Below are 25,951 nucleotides of genomic sequence, written 5' to 3' on the forward strand. Positions count from 1 at the left end.
TCCACAGAGGTAATTGGTTTTGTGTCAGTGTTAAGCATGCATGTATTACAATGCTACACAACAGCTAATATAACCTACATTCTAAAGATCTTTTTGCATGCAATTAGCTTAAACACATCCTTCAAATAAAGGTGCCCTACCATCTCTAGCATGAGAAAAAAGAGAAACCTCAAATTATATTCCTCACTTTTTTATCCCCTTATTGTCTCCAAATTCATCTATTTGTTTTCCCATTTGTTATGATTTTTATGCCCATCTAGTTGAAAAAAATGTTTTTAAACTGTTACTTATGTGAATTTGTTATCTCAGTTATCATTCAATTAATCAATAAATAAAGTATTAACATGAATTAAAACAACTTGTTTATGATTCTCAGCTGTATAAGATTGTTAGACATCAGTTTTCTACCCTCTAATAGCTTCTGGTGCACAGTTAACCATTCTGCTCAACATACACTTTCCCCTTTGAAAAGAATGAAGGTTACTCCTGTTTTTTTTTTTTTGCCAGTGCTGTCATTCAGACTATTTTCTTAGGAAATTCTCCACTCCTTATTTGTTATACCAGCCCATCTAAACAAAATGCATGCTTCCTATCCTCCATTCATAGCCGGCCTTAGGCATAGGCCAACTACGCGGCCGCCTAGGGCGCCGATTTAGTAGGGGCACTTTTCCTGTATTTATTTGGTGTAGGTAGACCAGGATGGAGGCACTGGGTGGTGTGGTGGGGGTGCCTTGGTGCCCTTTTGCCTAGGGCACCAGTTGACCTAAGGCCGCTCCTGCCTCCATTTTCCTGGAGATGTTTTCCATGTAGCCGGGGGAAACTGGGGAAATATTTTTTTACAATCTGCCTAATTTATCTGAATTTTAAGACAATATTCAGCCTTTCTGTAAGGAGATATGCGAGACAGAATTCCCTGACGGTAACTACTTTCCATGATTCTCCATAAAGTTGCCACATTAGTCTGCCCCTAGGAAATAGCAATGCTCTGTAGCTTTACTAGCTCCGGTGCATAAATGCAAAAGAGCAAAATGCACCTTCATGGCTGCCCAGATGATACGCTGCCTCAGACAGTGCAGTGTCTGGTTGAGGGGAGGTTTTATGCTCAACAAGTACTGGGGCAAAAATAATATTAAAAAAGAGGAAATGTAGCCAACCCCCAGTGGCAGAGAGGCAAGTATCCATCTGTGCTGTCAGTAGCCTGAGCTCAATAACAGAGTCAGGCCACTGGAAGGGGTGACTGTGAAACAAGATGAAGTGGTTGATGACCAGCTCTCTAGCCCAAGAGGAAAGGCTATAGAGGGATCATTGCCTGTGTGACTTTTGATGGAGACCTACAGCCTCACAGGCTAACTCTTAAGAGAAGTGACATGGTTTCTTGTGGTGAGTGAATGAAAGCATATGCCTTCATGTTGTCGTCACCTCTGCATGTTGCTCTCCCCATTAAGGAACCTGACTGACTGTCATACCATGAAGGCTCAAGGCACCCAGTCTGCTGTTCCTTCTGTCTTTACTCCATGGCTCTGGGAATTTCACTAGAAGTCATACTCCCCAAGAAACTGGACAGGGGACTCTTGTGAATGGACACATCTAGGATTGTTTGGTTAGACAATGGGGCAATATGGTAAGCCATAGCTCCAAATGAGTTCATTTGGAAATGGAGATTAAAAGTGAAAATCAAGTTCTCCTCAACTACTACTACTGCTCCCCTGATGTATAATATGATTTGGAGATTTCACATGGAAGAGTCTCACCACTTATAAGGCTTTTGTCTCCAACATATCTGAAAATAGGTTTCTCAAAAAACTGTCAATGCTAAACAAGTTGCTCATTTAAGTACTATAATGTACTTATCTTACAGTTCTGGAGCCACATTTCTGCAAAATATTAATTTTACTTAATGGCTTTATCTGGAACCGCTTTTCCATTTTTAAACTGTATCACATTAAACACACATTCAATATGAAACTGTTAAATCTTAAAATGAATCACTACTTGTACTATGGTCATTTTCATGACACTCTACCCCCATTAGATATTAATGGGAGCAATATTTGGTTTTGCATACCTATTCCTATATTAAAACTATAGTGTCTGTTAAAAAAATCTTGGAAAGGCAGAACATCACAAGTAAACAGTATATTAAAGTGTGCAAAATTGATTATTGTTCATGGACTTCCTACAGATGACTGCTATAACAATATTTCACCTCCAGAATGAAAGCTGCACCTCTCTTTAACAATATATTATATATAGTTTTGCTTTAGGGTAGTAAAATGATTTGAAGATGTAGAACTGCTAAATTATTAAATCTATCAGAATTCCTAAATTATGTAAAGTTCATGTAAGTAAGGGAGAAATAAAAGTCAAAACTTTCTAAAACTTTTGAAGTATTGTATGTATTACATAGTGTCAAAAAGAAAAAGAACTTTGTACTCCTATTGCATATTATATTCAAAACTAGAATGTAGAGTAACTTTGGAAGAATTTTTAAAGAAAAACAGGGTTCAGCAATAACCATAGAGTAGTTATGGAAGTTGTCAAGGACAGTGGAATAATATTAGTCATTAAAGACTTCATCTAAAATGCTCCTCTGGAGTATTAAGTAACAACACATTTCAGCAAAAACACATGCATATACAGTGACTGCTAAGAAACGTCACTGTAGCATTCAGATGGTTATTTCACTACATGAGCAATATGATTATGCACCCTCCCATAGTAGTTTTGCTCTCAGCCATGCATGCTACTCGTAAGTGGGTTTCATATACTGGATTTTAGAACACAGGCTCAGGCAAAAGGGTGGGACTGAATGGTTGATAGCCAGCTCTTTCCTTCAGGGTTTGGAAAATACAGGTATTGCTGATATGATGATGATTCCAGGTGGGGAAATAGGTTAAAAAAGCTGATAGGGACATGAAATTTACAACCCAGCAGAACACTGTGTCTATTCTATCATGCAGACATGCATGAGCTAGGTAAGTTGCATCTATGGTATTGGACAAATGCCACTTGGTAAGAGTACGTTATAAAACTAGATCTGTTCATAACTGCTCCAGATGTGAGAAAAGGCTCCTTAGCTATATTACCTTTGACATATGCCAGTTAGCATCCATAAGTTAATGATCCCTGTAAAACAGGTACAAGTAGAATCCACTAACAAAACCCAATGCACATACCCAACAGCAAAATGGGCAAGTAAACACCTGTTGAAATGGTAGATGCCATTATTAAACAATAAGGTTTCCTCTGAGTGGGGAGGAGGCTTCATCCATCACACACACACACCTTACCTAGATGTGTGTGTGTGTGTGTGTGTGTGTGTGTGTGTGTGTGTGTGTGTGTGTGTGTGTGTGTGTGTGTGTGCACATGTGCAAGGACAGATATGGGGGGGGGGTGCCTGCTTGGTAGATAAAATGGGATTAAAATTAGTATCATATTTGAAAGGAGTATAAAGAAATGGATATTAAAAAACGGAACACCATAACCATCTCAAGATGATGATTAAAAATAAAAACCTATATATTTAAAGATAGCTTTTGACTAAGATTATATGCTTGCAAGCCAACACATGGAAATGAAGGAGTAGATTATACTACAGTCCAAATCTCAGTGTGTTGTCCAGTATGTGGGAAAACAAAGAAAAAATATATAGTGCAGTGAGCTCTTATAGAATAGCATACAAACAGCAACATCACTACAGTGCAGATGGACATAGTATTTTCATTAATTTATTAGCATGACCCTGTCTCAGTAAAAAATCCTTATTTGGTATGAACTTTAAAATTCACTGCTTTCCGATTGTTGATTGAAATGCCTTGCAAGTGGTACTGAATGACAAAAGACAAATACAGCTAGAAAAAAAGAGCAAGGACAATAGTTAATAACAAAATATTCTTTTAATATTTACCATAGCAAACAGTTCCATCTCATTGGCAGTGTTCCTGAGATCTTCTACATCATAGCTGATGCCAAAGTAAGAGATCAGCTGTTGCAGCTGAGGTGTAAACTTGTCGTTTTCTAGTCTGTGAGAAGGCAATGCACAGGTATCATCACAGCTTAAGTGACCTAGCAGAAAGAAAAAAAATATTAATCTTACTATGACTGGATTGCAGGTAATGATAAAGAACATCATTTACACAAGCATCACTCTTGCACACCTAAATGTCAGAGTCTGCAAGTTTTTCCTATCTGCTAATGCTTAGGTTTATATTAGATGAGCGAACGCTTAAAAAAGCGAATGATGATTGATCGAACTTATTTAAGCAAATGTTTAAAATATCGAAGCAACAGAAACCCAAATTTTTTCCTAGGGAAAGAATTCGCTTGTCCGTTTCTATTGCTTCGGTATTTTGATTGCTGTGGTGGAAAGTTATGGGTCGGATTCAGGTAAGTGTGCAACTGCGTGGATGTGAGTGCTAGGGTGGGTTAGGTGAGTTAGGGTTAGGGCGCGGGTTAGGTATGTGTGCGATTGTGTGGACGTGAGGGTTAGGGCGGGTTAGGGAGCGAGTGAGGTGAGTGTGCGATAGTGACGGATCTTATGTTTAGGGTTTGGGTTAAGGTAAGTGGATAGTTAGTGGTGTGTGTATAGTTTAGTGTAGGGTTAGGTGTGAGATTTTAGGTGTATGTGTGTGGATTGCTGTTTGTTTGGTGTGCTTGTGTTGTGTGTATGTGTTTTGGATCAGCGATTTTTTTTCCCTAGGAAAAAAATCGCTGATCTGACAGTTCGAGATTGTAAGCTTTCGCTTACATAAGTTCACTCAATCAGCGTTCGCTGATCTAACATAGACCCTAATGCTTCTATTTTTTGAGTCTTCAGTCTTCTGCAAAATAGGTTTTCATAGCAGCAATGCTGTCTTCAACAAAGTGGCAAGCATAGCTATACCTGGAGCATTCGTTTAACAACTGCAAGGCATCTTGCCTCTTTGTGTTCTACAGAGCACATACAATGTGCCACACTATGTCTTCATTTTCTGGCTTTCATTTCTTATCCTTCTTTCTAGTAAACTGTGTGCCTGCACCATTCCTGTTTTGAGCTTCACTACTATGTCTTTTAAAACACTGTATGTGGTCACTTAGCAGCATGCCTCATGTGAAAAAACAAAGTAAAAGAAAATTGATAAGCTTACATATGTGAGATTTTGTTCAGAATCAGTACTGAGAAATATTTTGATGAAGGGTTGCAGCTACACCAACTGTAAAGCAATGAATCAGCTAGCAGATTTTTGTTTTCACAAATTGGCTAGGAAACTATTGGAATGCAGAAAAATAGTAAACATTTAATTTTGTTTTAAAGCAAGAGAAATCTAGGGAAAAAATCACAAAAAATTGTTGAAATAAAAAAGTGCCAGGCAAACCATTGCATCCACTCTGCTGTTACCCACCTTCAGATATGCTGCTGTTATATTTGTCAATCTGCAAGCTACCCAAAATAACCATGCAAGGAAAATGCTACAAAAATGTCTAAAATGACAGATATGTCTTATAGATCCCACCACTGTATGGTACTAAAACAGATAAATTGGCTAGAATTGCTTCACTGTTTAATATTCGCACAAATGAAAACTACAGTGCATACCTCTCAGCTGTACAGATTTTCACAGACTGTCCAGATTTTTGCTTCATATTTTTGGTCCATTTTTCATAAAATTGTAGTTTTCTGGCAAATTAGTGGCAAATCATTAAAGATTAAAGTTAGAAAATTATGACAGATATTTGAGTTTCAGACTTTTTATCCTTCAAAAAATTCATGCTAATGCAAAACCTGTAATTCTATCAACTTTCTAAGTTTGCAAGAGCAATATTTAAAAACTGTCCCTATTTTTGGGCTTTTGTCCCACTTTTATTTATGGCTTGGTCCAGACTTCTTGATCTAAGAGGTTCAGAGGTATGCTACAGTGTATTTTTCCAATGTGAAAAATGGCAAACTCCAAAAAAATTATCCAACCTTACTCCCCCATCTAAGACTCTTCACTCTACTGAAAATTTTTACTGCACCCAATTAAATTGAACGATACTACAGGTGACTTTGTGTATTCCTCTCACTCATCCAAAAATTTGGAATTCCATTCTGCTCTCATTTAGACAAACTAATAACTGAAAACCCTTCAAGCTGTTATTGAAACAAAGTCTAACTGAAACAAAGTCTAAGGGTCTCATGGCTTTGCTCATGCACCACACATGGATCCCATCCTGATATAAAGTGAATACTTGGTATTTAATCTTCTATCTTACCCTGTGCTATTATATCCATTTGGTGACAAGTACTGTACCACACTCTCCCCAACTTTACATTGTAACCATAGTCCTATAATAAAATACTATGGGTCTAAACTTTGCTAGTTTAAACACTTATTCTGATCTGCCTTTGAATAATTTTTCATATCACTGTACTGCCTATATCATTATTATAATATGTTTGTATGCTGTCTATTCATATGTATCTTGCCAATGGTTTTGATTTCTCACTAGTGTATGCTCAAACAATCATTGTTTTTTTTTCTCATTACTGTATGCTCAAATGATTTTTTTTATGTGGGAATGTATGAGTGTGTGTTACTTCCTTTCTGTATCTCCCCCAGGCCACAGCTGAAAAGGGGTTTTAAACCCAGTTTGACTTTTCTGATCAAGAAAAGCAAATTAATTAAACATACATGTGTTAGTGCCAGTCACAATGTTTCCTCCAGTATACACAACAGTGTGTTAACAATTCAGCAAACTACACATACTATTTTGTCTACCCTGTCTTTTTTCTACCTCTGGTTTTACAGCATGTTCTTTTCTCCATAATAGCCTAGCAGTGTAGCACTTGGTATTAAGACTATGAGCTGATGACGGGCTTCATCTTGTGGCCCTTGGTTTGATTTCCTTATTCTCCAATTATGTGTTTTGTAACTCGTAGGAGGTCACTTGGTGAGACAGTACTCCATGGTCACAGTTGAAAACAGTCAGTGTTTCCTATTACATTGAACTTGTTAACAATGAATAAATAAAAAAATGTAGAAATAAAACCTTCCCCTCTTTTGCTAGGATTTATCCCCTTCTGTGCTGCATCATTAATGCACACACAAACAAACACACGCACACACACACACACACACACACATATATATATATATATATATATATATATATATATATATATATATATATAAATTTGAACATACAGATATAAATAAATGTGGCTAGCTGTGTACTAAACAATTCTATAATAGGCTTAGGGAACAAATTTTATGATGACAGGAAGTTGTGTGTCATGAAATAAGTTACTTAATGCAAAGTTACTAGATGTGTTATTTCTCAAATATGTAGACTCCTACAGTTTGGATAACTATTTTCCATTAATTTCAGTGAGGTGTGATAATTTCGTAGTTTAGGCCATCTGGATTGTTTTCTACAGGAATTCAGAGATAATTTCCTGTTGACTTTAATGTTTAGCTACTGATTTTGTACTAATGCTTTCATTACTTTGAAGATAGCTAATGCTCTCTCTTTTTATTGGGTTACAGTTCTTGCTACCTTTGTAATTTTCTCTATTTAATGGCATCATTTTCATTTTACCTACATTCTGATGAAGTTCTACTGACCAATAAAGAACGAAAGCACTAAACATCAGTTTGGCCTCTGTTTATTTTTCCATTTGCCTTTGAAGTTTACTTAGATGTAAATTTTGTTTCTTCTAGTTTCTCAGTTTATTTTTATTTATATATCCAGTGGATATAAAAAGTTTACACACCCCTGTTAAAATGCTAGTTTTTTGTGATATAAAAAAATGAGACCTCAATAAATCAATTTGAAACTTTTCTCACCTTTAATGTGCCCTATTAATTCAATTGAAAAACAAACAAATCTGTTAGAGGAAAAATATAAAAAAATAAAAAATGTACAATACTCTGGTTGCATAAGTTGCACACCCTAATACTTTGTTGCATGTGCAGACCCTTAAACTAATACTTTGTTGAAGCACCTTTTGATTTAATTACAACATTCAGTCTTCTTGGGTGCACATCTGTCATCAATTAAAAAGACTGATTACCCCCAAATAAAGTTAAGCTATCTTAGTAGGATTTTCCTGACATTTACTCAGTTGCCTGCTGCAGCAAAAGCCATGGTTCACAGAGAGCTTACAAAGCATCAAAGAGATCTAAGTTTTAAATTTTAAAGTTTAGCATTTCAATAATGTGATGCTGCTTACATAAATTTGTCAAAAGATGTGACAACTGCCTCTGAACCACTTACTGATCTAATTGATCTATTTTATTATGAAAGGAATGGCTACATTGGAAGCAGATGTGAATCAGTTTAAGTTTTCTTCCTCTCTGCAATAAAGACAATGGAAAACAGTTTCACTCCTCTCAGTCATTTTAGAGCAGCTGCTGCCCTCCTGACATCAGCAGGACTAATTAACGTAAAAAACTGTCAGCATTACCAGACTACAAGTTTCTCTGAGTCTGTGGTATGTAATGCAGGGGTAGACAAATTCCTCTGCAAATTATGTGAGAAGTTAAGCTTAAAAAAGTTGGTGATCTTTCCCTTCCTTTGATTCCAAGGCAAGGAAGTGAAAGTTTTATAAAGTACAGCTAGGTTTCTGGTACCTACATAATACTGGAATCATACCGTATGGAGAAAAGCAACCCAAGAGGTGAGTTAAACAGTAGGAGAAGGTGTAGTTTTTCCTTAACTCAGCTTTCCCACTGTGGAAAAGGAACTGATAGATAAGGGCCAGTAATTCTGCCTGTTTTAGTACTATCAGTTAATGCTAATGCATACACTGCCTAGATGTCAGAAAAGAAGAACCTTAGAAATCTTGAAAGAAAATCAGCTAAAAAAGGCGAAGAGAAAACAACTAGGAAGAATCCTGCAGCTATTCAGCAAAAAACTCTTCTAATCCTAGCTCTGGTATAAGAGATGGTTTCCAGTAATTTAGTGAAAAAATAAATAAAAAATAAAATAAGTCAAATGTGCTCAGAGCTGATTAAAATAAATGAAACACTGAAGGAGTATATAAACAAAAAAGGGCTGGAAAATGGAAAAAGCTTTATAACTATTCAGATGAACTGATAAAACTGCAAAAGCCACAGACAAAAATGAAGAAAAGGCTTGTTGAGTATGAGACTGCTAAAGAAAAGCTGTTTTGAAAAATGGCAGAGTTAGAGGACAGAGCACACAGGAAAAGAACTGAGCTTTTCTGCTGTACCAGAGAAACTGAAAGAAACATATATTCATTTTATGAAAGCAAAAATAAAGTAACTGGACTGGTATTCCACAGCAGGATTTCTTAACTAAAAGGGCACATCATGTATATGCTCCAAACCTTACCAGGAGAAAGCAGTCAAAATGATTATCCAATGTACACCAAGGAGAAGAAAATCAAAATTGTCCCAGCAATAAGGGAATTTCAAAAGATAGGTGTGGTATTCAAGCTATTGTATCCAGCTGTATTCAGAATATTTTTCCTGGAGTATTAAACTCATTTTTTTATGCAGAACAGGCTAAGGAGGAAATACAAAAGTTTTCCCAACAAAAAGTGAGCCATCAATCAGAAGGTGGCTCTTCTTCCCATTTTTCTGATAATAAAGCTCATTTGCCAGTGAAACATTTTCCAATGTTACAAAGGGAAATGCTTAAGAGCCAGGAAAAAGGACAAGAGTTAACTAAAAGAATTGTGAGTACTTTGGACTTGAACCAGAGTCTAGGGTTGGAAAATGGAGATGAACAGGAGGAAGACCAGCAACACTGAGATTACAGAATAAATGCGAGACAAAACTGCATCAATCAAATTTGTGAAGTATGGCTTTACAGGGAAATGAGTCTGAGAACACTGGATTTTTGATGTTGTGGGAGGACTGGAAACAGTAGAAAGGCACAGTGTTATGTTAACCAAACTCAGAATCCAAATATAAATAATGCCACTGAGGATCCAACCACTGGTAAAAAAAATAATGACTGACAGGCATGTGCCCCAATTAATCTCATCAATGTTTAGAAGGACACTAAGAGGGGGAAAAGGAAAAAAAGAAAAAGTAGCTATAAGTAAAAAATTTTTGTTCCTAACAATATTTGTATAAAGCATTTCATGATTTAAATTGCATGTTACATAGTAAAGCATTTTTATGGTGTGTGTGTGATCAAGATACCAAACTAAACAAGTTCTTTTCTACTTTTTAGTTTTTAAGAAATGTAGACATTACAATGTAAAATAGATAAAAAAAAGACTGGACAAAAGCACATTTCAGTTAATGGGTTGTAATACTGGGCTGCTGGGGTGGAGGACAGGGAGTAAAAGTGCACAGAGTAATATATAACATAAGTAGAGTTAATACTTTATTGTCCTTTTGCATGGGTGAATGTCTGGATTAATGCCCCTGGCTTAATCTAATGACAATTTATTTAATGCAAGACCATAGTGTTATGAATAGTTTTCCATTAGCAAATAAATGTTCAGTGGTAAAAAAGCACATTCAGTTCTTATGTTTCCATAGAAACAAGCTGGCTAAAGGTGAAGCCAATAACAGTTCTCAGGCTGAATAGTGTTTACTGAGAGAAGTGTAAAGTTAAATGGTTCAAAGATCATCTGCTGAAGCAACCGTAAAATAAACAGCTTTATTAAAACGAGGTTAAGCATTTTGTTCTACTATATTTGGGAAATTAATCAGAACAATTAAAATACATTATTCAAATATTTAAATGCAATTAAAATCAATTAAAATTACATGACCCAGCTCAATCAACCAACCAACAGTAAAAAAATAAATAAATTGTTCAGATTACTTTAACTTCATAACTTTTCAAATTCAGAATTGGATTTAAAGATACAGACTCATTTAATTCTAGAAATGGTGTGGCATTAAGCAACAGCCACTTAAATTCAGTAAAATGTAAATGCTACTCAAAAACATATCGCTGTTGATCAAAAACAACTTCCAGGACCATAAAATGAAATTTATGTGTGTTAAAATCTTTAAGAAGTTTATATAAAGCAAACATCTAAAAATGTTAATAAATATGTCCCACAACTAGTTGTCTTTTAGTTTCACCAACATAAAATGTGTGACAATAACCACACTGTGCCAAATATACCGCATTCTTACTTAAACAAGCGTTAACGGCCATTGGTCATATATTTCACATCTCTTATAATACAATGGTCTGTTTGCCAAATATGGCTGCATTGGGAACAAGCCTAACATTTTCAGATTTATAGGTTCCATCTTTCATAAAAAAAACACATTCTAAAAACAATTTTGGTGGGGGTGTCACCTAAAACCTTCATACAATCTCTAGTCTATGTGATCAAAGGCCAGTTTTTGGAATTACACTTATAATAGCTCTACTATTCACAGACTATGATGTTATAAATAAATTCTTATTATTAATTCCCTTTCAAATTCTTGTGTTTGGCCAACATTAATTGACCACTGCTGGCACCAAGAATCCCTTCTATGAATTTGAAAAAGTAGATTTTCGAAAAATGTTTGATGTCAACCTAAGCTTAGAAATATCTTTCGATAACTCTTTGTCTAAAAATGCAATTTTCTTACTATCAAAGTGATAAGAACATTTCAGAAAACCAACAGTACCATTAATATATTTCAAAAACCCCTGTAGTCTCTCAACACCATCTTTCCAAAGAACAAACATATCATCCAAAAACCTATTATATAATAGCCAACTTTTACTAAAATCATTTTTAAAAATAAAATTTTCTTTCCATTCAGCCATAACTAGATTGGTAAACATGGGGGCACATGCCACCCCCATGGCCACACCAGATCTTTGTCAGAAAAACTGCCCTTCAAAAAACAAATAATTGTTTTTTTTTAAAACAACCTCCATTAAAGCTACTAATAAATTGAGGTTCTCAGAGGGCATGTCAAAATGTTTAATAAGTTGCTTCTCAAACCAAATTAATCTGATGTCATGAGGAACAACACTAAAAAGATTATTCAAATCAATAGTAACAAAAATCATGTTTGGATCAAAAAACACTTCTCTAATTAAAGATAAGAAATGCCATGAATCTTTACATATTTGCGATAAATTAGATGTGACTCAAGTGTAGAATCTATATGTTTGGCTATAAAATGTCTTAGGCCTTCTGGCATTGACTATAGGTCTAAGAGGTGGCTTTTGAGAGAAATAGAGGTTAGACTAGGGGTGAATTTCCAATTACCCATCCTTTGGTCCAAGTTGTGCTTAAACAGGGTTAGGGAGGAACTCTCCTTCACATTGATGGGGAGCGTCTTCCATAGAATGGGAATAATCTGAGAAACATATATCCATAGTTCCATGGATTGGGATGAAAGCACTTACCAGTTATGAGTGCTTTTATTTTGTGTTTATTAAAGTTGGATTCTATAGTTTATATTTTTCTTTTGACTGTTTTTTTGTGTTTTTCTTTTACTTTTTTTGTGCGGTTGAGTGTATTTTAAGGTAAATAAACATATATCTCTCTCCAACATGTCCCATTTCTGTCATAAGTATAATAATCTGCCAAGAAGGGAGGAGCTATCGTTGTGAAGAACACAAGCTTTTACCCTTACAGTATGTTAAATATGCTAGCTGACACTAAAACATGTACAAAGATCGATAGAACACAGGTTGATAATATGATCTATGATGTGCATAATAAATTATATAGGTTCATAGGTTGGTACTAGGCTATCGGCCCTAGGGCCTATGCAAGCCTAGCCATAACAATTCCCTGGATATTTCTTCCCATAATATTTACTTCTCTGGACTACTGTCTAGCAGGGCGACTGACATGATCTCCGGGGTGAATTTCCTATCTACCATCCAATCATCATGGTTCCTTTTGAAGAGGGCCAATGAGGCGCTCTGCTTGACATGTACGGGCAGAGTCTATTCCAGAGTATGGGGAGTCTCTGGGTCAGGAACCTATCCATCCAGCATGTTTTGTTCATTGTGATGACAAGGCTTAGATCGCTGGAGCGTGTGGCTCTGAGGGATTGGGATTTCTTTAAGTAGAGCATGTCCAACAGCTCAGGGTTTGACATGGCCTTGTATGTTAAGCAGAGATCACCTCTGAGTAGATGATATGCCACAGAGTATAGCTGAAGTTTTTTTAGATGCTCAGCATATGGCATCTGCTTTAGGCCTATGATTCTTTTAGTGAGGTATTTCTGTGGCCTTTCCAGCTGTTGCAGATGTCTTGTGAGGTACATACCAAATGGGGCATTATACTCTATAATGGGTCAAATGAGGGATGAGTACAGTGGGACAATGACCTCCTTTTTTCTGGATGAAAAGCCCTTAGTTATGAGGTGTGCCACATAGAAGGATTTCCTGACTGTTGTGGCGATGTGGTTATCGAAAGTGAGACCGCTGTCCACCTGTGTCCCTAAGTCTCTCATCAGACTTTCGATGTTTAGTGTCCTGCCACCTATGTGGTAATTCATGGGTACATGTTTTTTTCCAAAGGGGATAACTATACAATTCTTGGCATTAAGCTTGAGCCCATGGATCTGGCACCAGGCATCTGTTTCTGTAAGGCCCTTTTGTAGAATATCCACATCATTTGGGGATTCAATAATGGCTCCCAGTTTGCAGTCATTTGTGAACTTTGTTAGCCAGAGTCCCTTAGTGTTGGCCTGTACTTCAGAGAAGTAGATGCCAAACAAGAGTGGTCCCAGGACTGAACCCTGAGGTACTCCACTTGTCACTTGTCTGGAGCTGGATTTGGAGTCGGCTACTTTTACAGTCTGGGTTCTGTCAGTAAGCCAGTTGGCAACCCATCGAGTGACGTAGGGATTTATGCCCAGCTTAGTAAGTTTATCTATGATTCCAGAGTGGGGGATGGTGTCGAAGGCCTTGGCGAGGTCCAGATAGGCTGTGTGGACTGCCTTACCCTCATCCACAGCTCTGGAGACTGATTCGAAGAAGTCAATCAGATTCAGGAGACAAGATCGGCCCTTCACAAACCCAAACTGGGTGGGGTCCAGTGTTTGAAGGTTGCCAATGTCTTTGTTTATAAGTTCCATGATAATGCGTTCCATGCCCTTGCAGATCAGGCTTGTCAGACTGATGGGACGGTAGTTCCTGGGATCCAAGGTGGATCCTCCCTTGTGGAGCGGGATAACTGTAGCTGTGCGCCACTCAGTGGGCACAAAGCCTGAGGTGAGGCTTAAAAAACTCCAGCTATACTCTGTCACATATCTACTCAGAGGCAATCTCTGATTAACATACAAGGCCATGTTAAACCCAGAGCTGTTGGACATGCTACACTTAAAGAAATCCCAATCCCTCAGAGCCACACACTCCAAGGATCTAAACCTTGTCATCACAATAAACAAAACATGCTGGAGAGATAGGTTCCTGACCCAGAGACTCCCCAGACTCTGGAAGAGATTGCCCATACATGTCAAGCAGAGTGCCTCTTTGGCCCCCTTCAAAAGGAACATTGACGATTGGATGGGAGAAAGGAAATTCACCCCAGGGATCACAGGACAGGGGTCCAGGGAAGTAAACAGTGTGGGAAGAAATAGCCAGGGAATTGTTATGGCTAGGCTTGTATAGGCCCTAGGGCTAATAACCTAGTACCAACCTATGAACCTATTAAACATGACACTTAGGTGAGGTGCCAGTTCATTTTGTAGTTCATGTAGTACACAGCCTGGGATGTCATCTGGTCCCATGGATGCTGTATTCTTAGCTTTGAAGAGTGTGGTTTTCTACCTGTGTGGCTGTGATTATCGGAATTTGGCAATCTTTTGGTACTGAGATAGGCCCTTTTGGGGGTGAGAGGGGGGGTAAAGTTGGCACTAAATCGATCTGCCAGGATATTGACAATATCCTTGGGATCAGTATGTTTAATGCCATTCTGTTGTAGCTCAGAGCAGATCTGAGCATTGCCATTTAGATTCTTGACATAACTATAGAATGCCTTGTGGTTGTCTTTGGAATCTTTGGCAATTTTATTTTTGTAACTAGCTTTTGAGGATTTTATGAAGGATCTCAGCTTCTTAAGGAGGCTGGTGAGGGAGTTTTTTGCATCCTGGGATTTTCCTCTTTTCTGCAACAGTTTCTTCCTTCTGTTGTATAGTTTGTTTATAGCAGGGGACCACCAGATTGGCTTCGTTTTTTTGGAGAAGAGCATTTTGGTTCTATTTGGGATGGCACGATTCATGCATGAGTGGATGTGCTCGTACAGCGCCTTAGTGTAGGATTCTGCAGTCGAACTTCCAGATCCCGTCTGCGTGGGTGTTGTGACGTTTGTCACTTCTGACTTCAGTAGCATGAAGATGGCTTTGGAGAAGTTTTTTAAGGAGGTTTCCTTACTGGGGGGGTGGGATTGGGATGTGGATGTCAAAGGTGATTTACTTATGGTCAGACCTGACCAATGAGGGGGTGGCCACTGATGTGGAGCATCTATCTCCCATGTTGGTAATGACCAGGTCTAGGATATTGGAGCCCCTGGTGGGACAATGGATTAGTTGATCCAGGGCATTGGAATTTATGAATTCCAAGAACCGTTGGGAAAAGGAGTTGGTATCCGAGTAGTTTTCCCAATTAATAGCAGGGTAGTTGAAATCACCCAGTATTAGGGTGTTTGGTTGTATCTTAATATTTTCCAGTATGTTTAGAAAGGTGTAGTGAGAATCTTGGGGCATGGTGGGGGATCTGTAGCAAGCTACAATTTGGATTGCAGTCTTACCTAGTGTTAGTTGCACCTGGAGAATTCCAGTTGCATTGTGTTGGGCAACTAGCCTGGAGGTGTGAATATCCTTGGTGAATACGGACACTCCTCCACCTTTAGTGTTTCGGTCTTGGTTTTGTGGCTGAAAAGTGTGGTAAGAATTGTAGCCTGGTATTGCAGGGGTGCTCTCTGGAGTCTTGAACCAGGTCTCAGTTACTGCACAGATATCGATGTTCTCCAATTTTAGGAGTGCCTTGAGAGAGTGCATTTTGAGGTTTAGACTTCTAGCATTGAGTAGCATTACCTTCAGATTTTGCTTGCTTGTATCTGTTACGGTGGTGGTTTTATCCTTTGAACCTTGCCTAAAAAAGGCACTAGAGGTGTGGCAAGAGCTTTAGCCAGTAACCTGAATCCCAGGGGTGACAGGTGCAGATCATCTCTGGCAAAGCATCATGGTTTGTCGATCATGTCTTCCCAGGCAAACAAATACTGGATCCCCTTTGAATGACACCAGAAGCTTAGCCAATTGTTGAAGTCAATCATTTTGTCCTTATACTGTGGTATCATTCTGGGCAAAGGCAGGATGCTACTCAGGGCTAGGGTCATACCTGCCTGGGTCACATGATCCAAGAGCCCTTCCATGTCTCTTTTCATGTAGTCCAGGGAGGTACATCTCAAGTCATTCACTCCAGCATGGACAATGACAGTCGTATTTGTACTTGTTGTGGAGTGACTTGAGTGCATGCGTTATGTGGTGGATCCTGGCACCCGACAGGCAGCTGACTGTAATTTTCTCCTTGTTCAGCCTGGTGAGTGGGACATCAGTGTGCCTGACTATAGAATCACCTATAACTAAAGTGCTGGGTACATTGTCTTGCCTTAGGGGTTGTTGTTGGGTGGCACACTGGTGTTGTGAGCTATGTGTCACTTTGATTGTGACTGGTGTTTGTTTGCGTTTCGGCTTTGGAGGACCTTGTTGCTTGGGCAGGTTAATGTTAAGGGCCTCCGCATATGTGGGTTTAGTGTTGCTATGTGTAGGTGTTGATGGTGTGGGTTTTGAAGGGCTATGAGTTGCTTGAGGTGTAATGCAGGTGTTAACCTTCTCCTCTTGACTGTCTAGCACAATCTTGGCCGGAGAGAGCTTTGCTTCCAATTTGGCTATGTAAGCGCATCTCTCGCAGGTTGTAGTGTTGGGTGGTAGGAGGAGAGGATTGTCTGTGTACATGAGGCAGTTGCTGCATTGCCCCAGTATGCCCAGATTCACCAGGTGGACAGGAGAAATCACCGGAAGCTGACCCTTGGACATGCCTGTTTAGGTGCTTTTTTGTAAAGTTTAAGAGCTGTTTTCCCTTACCTTTGCAAGGTACTTTGCAATTATAGGCAGTTTAGTGCCTATGATTAATTTCTCCTTATTGACAAGGAGCGCTGAGTGCTTGAATCAGTTTCAGGCTTCCTAGTGCTTTCCAGCAGGTTCTAGAGCAAGTGCTAGTCACATGGGGTTCAGATTTTAGTGCTACTACTGAGAAACCAGCTAGTTCTAAGGGAAAATTTGAAGAGCACACTTTCTGGCACCTGGCTGATTGAATTGTATGATTGTCTTTTTAGTAGATACAGTTCTCATGAGCCGTTTAAGTATTTCCACGTACAACAACAGTACCTATTATATATGGTTTTACAAAGACACATAAGGATCCTTCAATACCCCCTATGAGACCTGCTGTGTCTGGTAGGGGATGGTTGACAAAAACAAGGTTTCTGTATATTCATAAACAGCTTAAACCATTATTAGCTCAGGAAGAAACAGTGTTAACTGATACTAGACATTTTTTTATCTAGTTTATATACAGTCTTTTCTAGTACTGATGCTCTGACTTCACTCTGGTGACTTTGGATATTTTTTCACTTTTTACTGTAATTCCAAATGATGCAGGTTTAGAGTACATTAAGAGCTATTTGTTTGAAAAAAGTGCATTTAGTAGGAATCATGTTATTCTTCTTTGTCTGTTGATTGAATTAGCCTCGACTTAACAATGTTTTTATTTTTGGTATAGACTATTAATGGCAGATGTCTGGCGTAGCTCTGGGCACTTCTTCTGCCAATAGCTACTCCAACCTTGTGCTAGCTTATTGGGAACACACTTTTATTTTTTCCAATGCAGATTTTAATGGTGAGTGTTTTGCTGATGATGTTTTTATTTTGTGGCAAGGTTCAGTTGATTCATTGGATGAGTTTATCTGTTATATTAACTCTTGCACCACTTTTCATCAGTTCTCTGTGTCATTCTCTGATTTGAGCATTGATTTTATGGATGTTACCGTTTTTAGAAAATCTGATGGTAGCTTCTCTACAAAAGTTCATAAGAAGAATTGTAGTAGAAATAATATATTACATACAGAGAGTATGCATCCCCACCATGTATATAGGAATATCACTAAAGGGCACGGGATGCACATCTCTCATTTAAGCTGTGATAATGTTGATTTTAACTTGAATATTGTAAAGTTTAAAGGTGATCTGTATCAGCGAGGCTACTCACATAGGTACGTTAATGACTGTCTTGATCTCAGCATTATTTTTAGGTCTGGTAGACAAAGCTAGACCATATTTTCTGAGCCAAGCATGTTAAGCTTTGATAGACCAGTTCATCTTGTTAGAGAAAAGGAGTTAGGTGTTGGTCTACCCAAGGGGTCTCAAACATGCGGCCCACAAAGTAGTTTTCTGCGACCCGTGATTACTTACTGAGGATTCGGTTGTCTGGTAATATTTTTTTCTAGTACAATGTATGTCCTGCATTGTGTCCACCCCACAAATGTGCCTAATACACTGGAGATGTGATTGGAGGTTGCAGTCAGGTGTTTTTTCCTCCTCCAATTGCATCTCTCTCTTAAATTAGACATGTTTGGTCAATTGGTGTTTCCTTCCCGTGCATAGAGGAGTGGAGCTGCCATAAAGGGGTCTTTCTCTGATCATCCATTCACAGCAGACTGAGGCTCAAACAGTGTGAGCAGAGTGCTCCTGAGGTAAGTAGTTTATTATTGTTTTCCTAGTTGTTTTCAGGGCACCAAACAAGCTGGCTAACTGTTGATAGAGATCCGCGTTTGGCGCCCTGCGCTGACAGCAGATTTTCTGTATTTTATCTACTCTTGTACAGCGATAGGGTGTTTTGGGATATTACTAAATGCTTTCTTACAAAAAGAAAAGTGGGTACTGGTTGGCATAAATAAGAGATGAGCTGCTCTAGAAAAGAAATTGATTTTAACCACAGTTCATCATTGGAAAGTCAGGGAAGCAGTACATATGGCCATAATGCACAAACATATGGAGGCACGGAAAGCGTGGGAACCTGAAGGGGTGGTGGAACTTGTAAGAAGAGTGAAGCTGTTTGGAAACCCTTATTGATGCATGCCTCCAACCCACTTGTGTCTGTGCATACTTAGGCATACTGATGCAGTGATTGGTGGAGAAACTCTTTCCTTTTGGTGCTAGTGCATATCTGAACACATCAGTGGGAAAATGTTTCGTTGTGGTGCTGGTGCATACTTGATAAACTGCTGATGTGATCGCTGGGCAAAATAAAATGCGTCAGTTTAGTAAATTTAGTGCGTGTGCATACTTTGACATGCTGATGAAGGGATAGGTGGGGGGGTTGTTTCATCTTGATGCTCATGCATGCCTGGACAAACATCTGAAGTGATCGCAGGGCAAAATAAAATGTCATATTTTAGTGCTTGTGCATACTTAGACATGCTGATGAAGGGATTGGTGAGGAGGAGTGTTTCATTTTGAAGCTCGTGCATGCTTGGAGAAACATCTGAAGTGATCGCAGGGCAAAGTAAAATGCCGTACTTTACTACTTGTGCATACTTTGACATGCTGATGAAGGGATTGGTCAGGGGGAGTGTTTCATCTTGATGCTCATGCATGCTTGGACAATCATCTGAAGTGATCGCTGGGCAAAATAAAATGTTGTATTTTACTGCTTGTGGATAGATAGACATGCTGATCCAGGGATTGGTGGGCAAACTGTTTCCTTTCGGTGCTAGTGCATATCTGAACACATCAGTGGGGAAATGCTTCATTTTGGTGCTGGTGCATACTTAAACTGCTGATGTGATCACTGGGTAAAATAAAATGCGTCATTTTAGTGCTTGTGCATACTTAGACATGCTGATGAAGGGATTGGTGAGGGGGAGTGTTTCATTTTGATGCTCGTACATGCTTGGACAAACATCTGAAGTGATCACTGGGCAAAATAAAATGTATTTTACAGCTTGTGCATACTTAGACATGCTGATTCAGGGATTGCTAGGGGAAGTGTTTCATTCCAGTGCTTGTGCATGCTTGGGCAAGCTACTGAAGGGGTTGCTGGGAGAGATAATTATTTTGTGTGACAGTGAAGTGCTTCTGCATACTTTGACAAACTACTGACGGGATGGCTGCGGGCAAGTTTGTGGATTGCAACTCTGGTATGAAAGACAAAGCACCACATTTAACAAGGGATGTGTGGAAAGCATGGATAGTGGACTGTGAATTACAAGAAAGCACACAATTCAGGAATATGGACCAAGCCTTGGACTTGTGTCAAACTATTGCTTACCTAGAAGACTCCAGGTATAGAGAACAGTTGATATCCCCTTGTACCACCCAGGATTCACAAATGTGTGAGTGATGGAGTAAAATGAGTACAACAACTTGAAAATCTACTGGATAGGAATTTATTAACTTATTGACATTTGATTACCAGGAATGTCCGACTTGGTAGATGCCCATTATCTCTGCAGTCTGCACCAACAGCTGGATATCTTTGTTCCTGGTGGTTTACGTGGCCGTCTTAGGGAACTCAGGATAGTGTGGGTTAATTAATCAAAGATTGTTGCGTGTACGTGTGTGTGTATGTGAGCCTAACAAAAGTTTGTAATAATTAAAAATTAGCATTTGGAGGTTATTTTGTGGCAGGAATGGAACTGAGAGGGAGAGAATACCTATTTATAATTTGTGGTCATCATCTGTTACTAAGAAAGGGCTTGTTTCAGTATTAGAACATTTGAAAATCAATATAATTTTCTTTGTATGTTTGTTTATTGCAGACTAGTATTATAAGTGAGTATTAGCAATGTTGTCATCCAAGAAACAAAAGATGGCAGATGAATAGAATGTTTTGCAAGAGAAGTGGGAAAAATTATATTTTTTCACTGAGTTGAATAGTCAAATCAAATGCCTTATCTACTATCAATCTGTTTCCATTCCAAAGGAATACAATGTACAGGAACATTATGAAACTATGCATGGTAATGAATATGATGTGATTACAAGCAAAATGAGGGAAGAGAAAGTTCATCAAATAAAATCAGCTTTTGCCAAGCAGTGAAACATCTTCAAAAACCTTAACAAAATGAGTGAAGATTAAGTATGAGCAAGCTTTGTTATCAGTGAAATTATCGCAAAGTCATCCATCCATTCACTGAAGGCCAGTTCATTAAAGACTGCTTCATAAAAGCAAGTGAAATCCTTTGCTCGGACAAGAAGAAATTGTTTGAAGATATAAGTTTGTCTGCAAATACAGTGGGGATCAGAATTACTGAACTGGCCTGAAATGTATACACGCAGCTACTTGCAGCTGGAAAACAGTTTTAAGCTTTTTCAGTTGCCCTTGATGAGATCACTGGCATAACAGATACCGCATACTGCGCTGTGGTCATTTAAGGTGTGGACAGGATCTTGAATGATATAGAAGAATTACTAGACCTGTTGCCTTTGAAAGGCACAACCACGGGACGTGACATATTTGGCGAACTTGAAAAATGTATAGAAAAGTCGGAATTGCAATGGGATAAGCTTGTTTCAGTAGCAACTGATGGTGCACTCTCAATGTGTTCTGAAAAAGTCGGTGGTGTTGGGTTACTGAAAGCAAAGCTCAATGGTGGTGTCGCTAACATCTTCATTGCAATTCACTGCATTCTGCACCAGGAAGCATTGTATGGAAAAAGTCTCCAAATGAAGGAAGTCATAGATGTTGTTAAGGTGATTAACTTTATACGTGCAAGAGGTATAAATCAACAGTTTAGTGACTTTCTATCTAACCTTGATACCAAATATGGAGAATTACTCTATCACACCGAAGTCAAATGGCTAAGTAGTGTGCTGAAAAGTTCTTTGCACTTCGACAGGAAATAGCAGTTTTCATGGCAATGAAAGAAAATTAAACTCCTCAGCTAGGCGATCCATTTTTCATATCTAACATTGCTTTTCTGATAGATATTACACAACATCTTAATGAACTCAACCTCAAGCTCCAGGGTACAAAACAGACAATAACGCAGATGTACGACAGCGTCAAGGCTTTCAGATGTAAACTTTCCCTGTGGGCAAAACAGCTAATGGATGGTAAACATAGCTCATTTCTCAGCCTTACAATCACTCGAAAGAGTCAAAAGACAGTTCTTGAAAAAATATTCAGATGCAGTCAGCAAATTACGAGCAGAATTTGACCGTCAGTTTCAAGATTTCGTGGCACTAGAACCCATATTTGCCATCTATACTACGCCTTTTTCCATAGGTGTTGACAATGTCTCTGAAGAATTGCAGATGGAGTTGTTGAAACGTCAGTGCTATAGTCTTCTGAAACAGAAGTACATAGATGTTAGCGTTACAGATTTTTATAAGTACATGAGTCAAGGTAATTTTCCAAAGTTTTTTCTCTATGGATGCTGAAATCCTTGCGATGTCTGGCAGTACATACATTTGTGAACAGTTTTTTTTCATCTATAAAGCTCAACAAATCCATTTTGTCGTCAAGGCTGACTGATAAACACTTGACAGCTACCTTGTAAGTGGCTTCTTCAAGTGACATAAAGCCTAATGTTGACATCCTGGTCTCTGCAAAATGTTGTCACCTAAGCAGTCAAAATGAAGAAAGGCAATAATCTTTATGGACAACAAATTCTCTGTCATAGACTTATGTGCAATTACTAGAATATTTGAAACTAATACAATAGAATAGTATTGGTCTGTTGCTTCAAACCAAATTTTTTTGTAACTTACTTTTTTTGCTAATTAAAAAAATAATAATAATTTGTGGATGACTTGGACTTGCGTCCCCCAAAAAATCCTTGGGGTTATTTGCAGCTCTCATGCTCCCTTGAGTTTGAGACCCCTAGTCTAGCCTTTATTAGAGATATGAATTATATTTGTAACATAATTTCTCGTAACTGGCCAATTCTGATGGCCGATGAACAAATAGCCCAGATTGTGGACAGTAAACCATGCTTTCACTTTAAGGATAAATGATCATTAAAGCACATACTCTGTTACAGACACTCGGGAAGTAATATTAGTAGTGTTGTTAGGTTACCAGGGACTCTTCCTTGTGGTAAATGTACGATCTGTTCATACATTGATTCCAGTGCAACTTCTACACATACTCACATATTAGTAACGTTTTTAAGTTTATCTTACAAGCTAATTGTGGTAGTCGTAGCCTTGTCTATTTAGCAGTATGTGAGTCTTGTGGCTCATTTTATGTAGGTATGACTGACAAAACTTTGAGGGAAAGGGGGTGTGAACACATTTATTTGATTAGAAGATGTGATGATAGGAGCTAATTGTACTTTTTCTTTTAAAGTTATACAATTAATATCTGAGAGTCGAAGATTTGGTTTGCGTAGTAAGATAGAGCAAATGGAGCTCAAATGGATAGATAATACTATTTAGGGCTGATGCAGGAAAAGGTTTGAATGACTCAGTCTCTATTAGACCACATTTGAAATCACGTGGTCTGTTTAGATAATTGTTTCATTAAATCACGTGATTGAATGATTATATTTTATTTGTTAGCTTGTATTATTTAAGGTCATGTTTTTATCTATTTTTACTGATCTCAGAAAGCTTTGTTTCAAAGCGAAAGCACTTACCACACAATAAGTGAAGCTTTGGATTTTATCTTCTACCTTGTTGGTTTGTTCTTTGTCATACATTCTATTTTTGTCTTCTTCTGGTTTGATTTCCATTCCCATTTTTACTGAAACAATTCTTCTAAACTATGCAAGGATGTCATCTTAGACTTCTTTTCCTTGTGTTTTATAAATTAAACTGTGTTTGAATCCAATGAGGTCAACAGATCTATACATGTAATCAGTTTTGAGGAGGACCACACCTCCTTCAGAGACAGGAATACATAATCTTGGTATTTACATAATTTTATATCATTTGATAAGTGCAAAACATTTGTTCTTGTTTTCCTGTCCAACTGATCCAATATATTTTGCGGCCAATCACCTCAAAACTGTAAGTCAGAACAGGAAGAACAGATTGGTTTACAGCTTAGACTTTATTGCAAGATGTCAAGGCAGCATACCTCTCAACCACTGAGCAGAAAAATCTGGACAAAGCCTAAAATAATAGGGGGGTAAAGGCCAAAAAATAAGAACAGATTTTAAATATTTTTCTCATAAACTTAGAAAATTGCTAGAATAACAATATTTGTGTTAACATGCAGTTTCTGAAGGTTATAAAGTCTGAAACTCAAATGTATGTCATTATTTAGTGATTTCAATCCTCAGTGATTTGCCAGGAAAACCACAAATTTTATGAGGAACATACCAAAAATATGAAGCAAAAATCTGGACATTATGTGAACATCTGTACAGGTGAGAGCAATGCAATATTAGTTTTGGTCTTCTGAAGTATTCTTTACTAGGTTTTACTCTCATTTGTTCATGTTTTACTGCTGATCTTTCATTTATTCACAAATATTTAAACATTCCCTCCTGCTTGAGTTCCTTTATATCACATTCCTGTCCCAGATTGATGTTTTCTTGTACTAAGTGTTGCTTTTCCACATTAATCAATACCAAATTACATTCTTATACTATGCAAGAAAGTTTTAACCATTTGTAGGTGTACTTTCAACTCCTTATCTGATGAACTATGCAATTTTAAGTCATCCACAAAACGTCAATGAGATGTCTTTAAGCAAAGCTGGTTTCTGTAATCTAAAAGTCCTACTATAAGAAGCAGATGTTCAGGGAGCGTAAGATAATATCCTGGAAGAATTACTTTGCTGAAAAAATAATATAAATAGTTGAATTACAAACGACTCATTTAACAGTAAAGTAACATCAAAAATTATTGAAATGAGGTAGACATAAGCATTTTTCTCAAGGTATCCTAATGATAGGAGTACAGGGTGGCTACCTTTATGTGCAGAAAAGTTGCATTTGAAGTACAGGAAAACAAATTAGTTGAGTAAGGGCAATTCAGTATGTGTAAATGGCTGATGGAAGGGAAGGGAAAGCATTGCCTACAATCAATAATATTCAGGTCTATATTACAACATCGAAGTTTCAAAACTTTGAATGTTCTAATATCGACCCCTATTCAGCGAAAGCTGAAAACATCGACCATACAGAACAACAAATTTTTTCCTAGGGAAAAAATTTGCGGTTCCAAAACACATACAACACAAGCACACCAAACAAACAGCAATCCACACACATACACCTAAAATCTTACACCTAACCCTACACTAAACTATACACACACACCACTAACTATCCACTTGCCTTAACCCAAACCCTAATCCTAAGGTCCGTCACAATCGCACACTCACCTCACCCGCGCCCTAACCCTAACTCACCTACCCCACCCTAACCCTCACATCCACACAATTGCACACTTACCTGACCCACGCCGTAACCCTAACTCACCTAACCTGCCCTAACCCTCACGTCCACACAATCGCACACATACCTAACCCACGCCCTAACCCTAACTCACCTAACCTGCACTAACCCTCATGTCCACACAATCGCACACATACCTAACCCGCACCCTAACCCTAACTAACCTACCCGCACTCAATCGCACACTTACCTGAACCCTACCCATAACTTTCCACTGCAGCACTGAAAATACCGAAGCAACAGAAACGGATAACCGAATTCTTTCCCTAGGAAAAATTTGTTTTTCTGTTGCTTCAATATTTTCAGCTTTCGCTAAATAGGGGTCGATATTAGAACATTCGAATTTTTGAAACTTCGATGTTCTAATATAGACCCTATTATTCTTCCTCCTATAGGAACTTCTGAACTAAAAGCAATACTGAAGCAGTGGATAAATTTTTAACAGGGAAGAGTAGTATTGTCTGGTGATTGGAACCCAATTATATATAGCATAAATAGCAAAAAAAGTCCAGATTTGGGGAAATTCCAGCTTTGAGATTGTTTTTAGCTTCTTGCACACATTTCTTGGGAATAGTGAATGTTTTAAGTACAAATCAGATATACCCATTACTCTTATAA

The 25,951-nt window shown here is 38.1% G+C and overlaps 1 protein-coding gene across 1 annotated transcript in view; it reads right to left on the bottom strand.

The window, feature by feature from the left end:
• Nucleotides 1-25,951, bottom strand: part of LOC122799665 — a 1,990,791-nt gene that overhangs the window by 1,687,666 nt on the left and 277,174 nt on the right. Inside the window, exon 6 of the mRNA XM_044068913.1 lies at nucleotides 3,908-4,065. Within this exon, the coding sequence (XP_043924848.1) occupies nucleotides 3,908-4,065 (158 nt within the window). The remainder of the gene's footprint in view (nucleotides 1-3,907; nucleotides 4,066-25,951) is intronic.

Source organism: Protopterus annectens, chromosome 1.part0 (assembly GCF_019279795.1).
Source record: "Protopterus annectens isolate FY-2018-M chromosome 1.part0, PAN1.0, whole genome shotgun sequence".
Classification (NCBI taxonomy): domain Eukaryota; kingdom Metazoa; phylum Chordata; order Ceratodontiformes; family Protopteridae; genus Protopterus; species Protopterus annectens.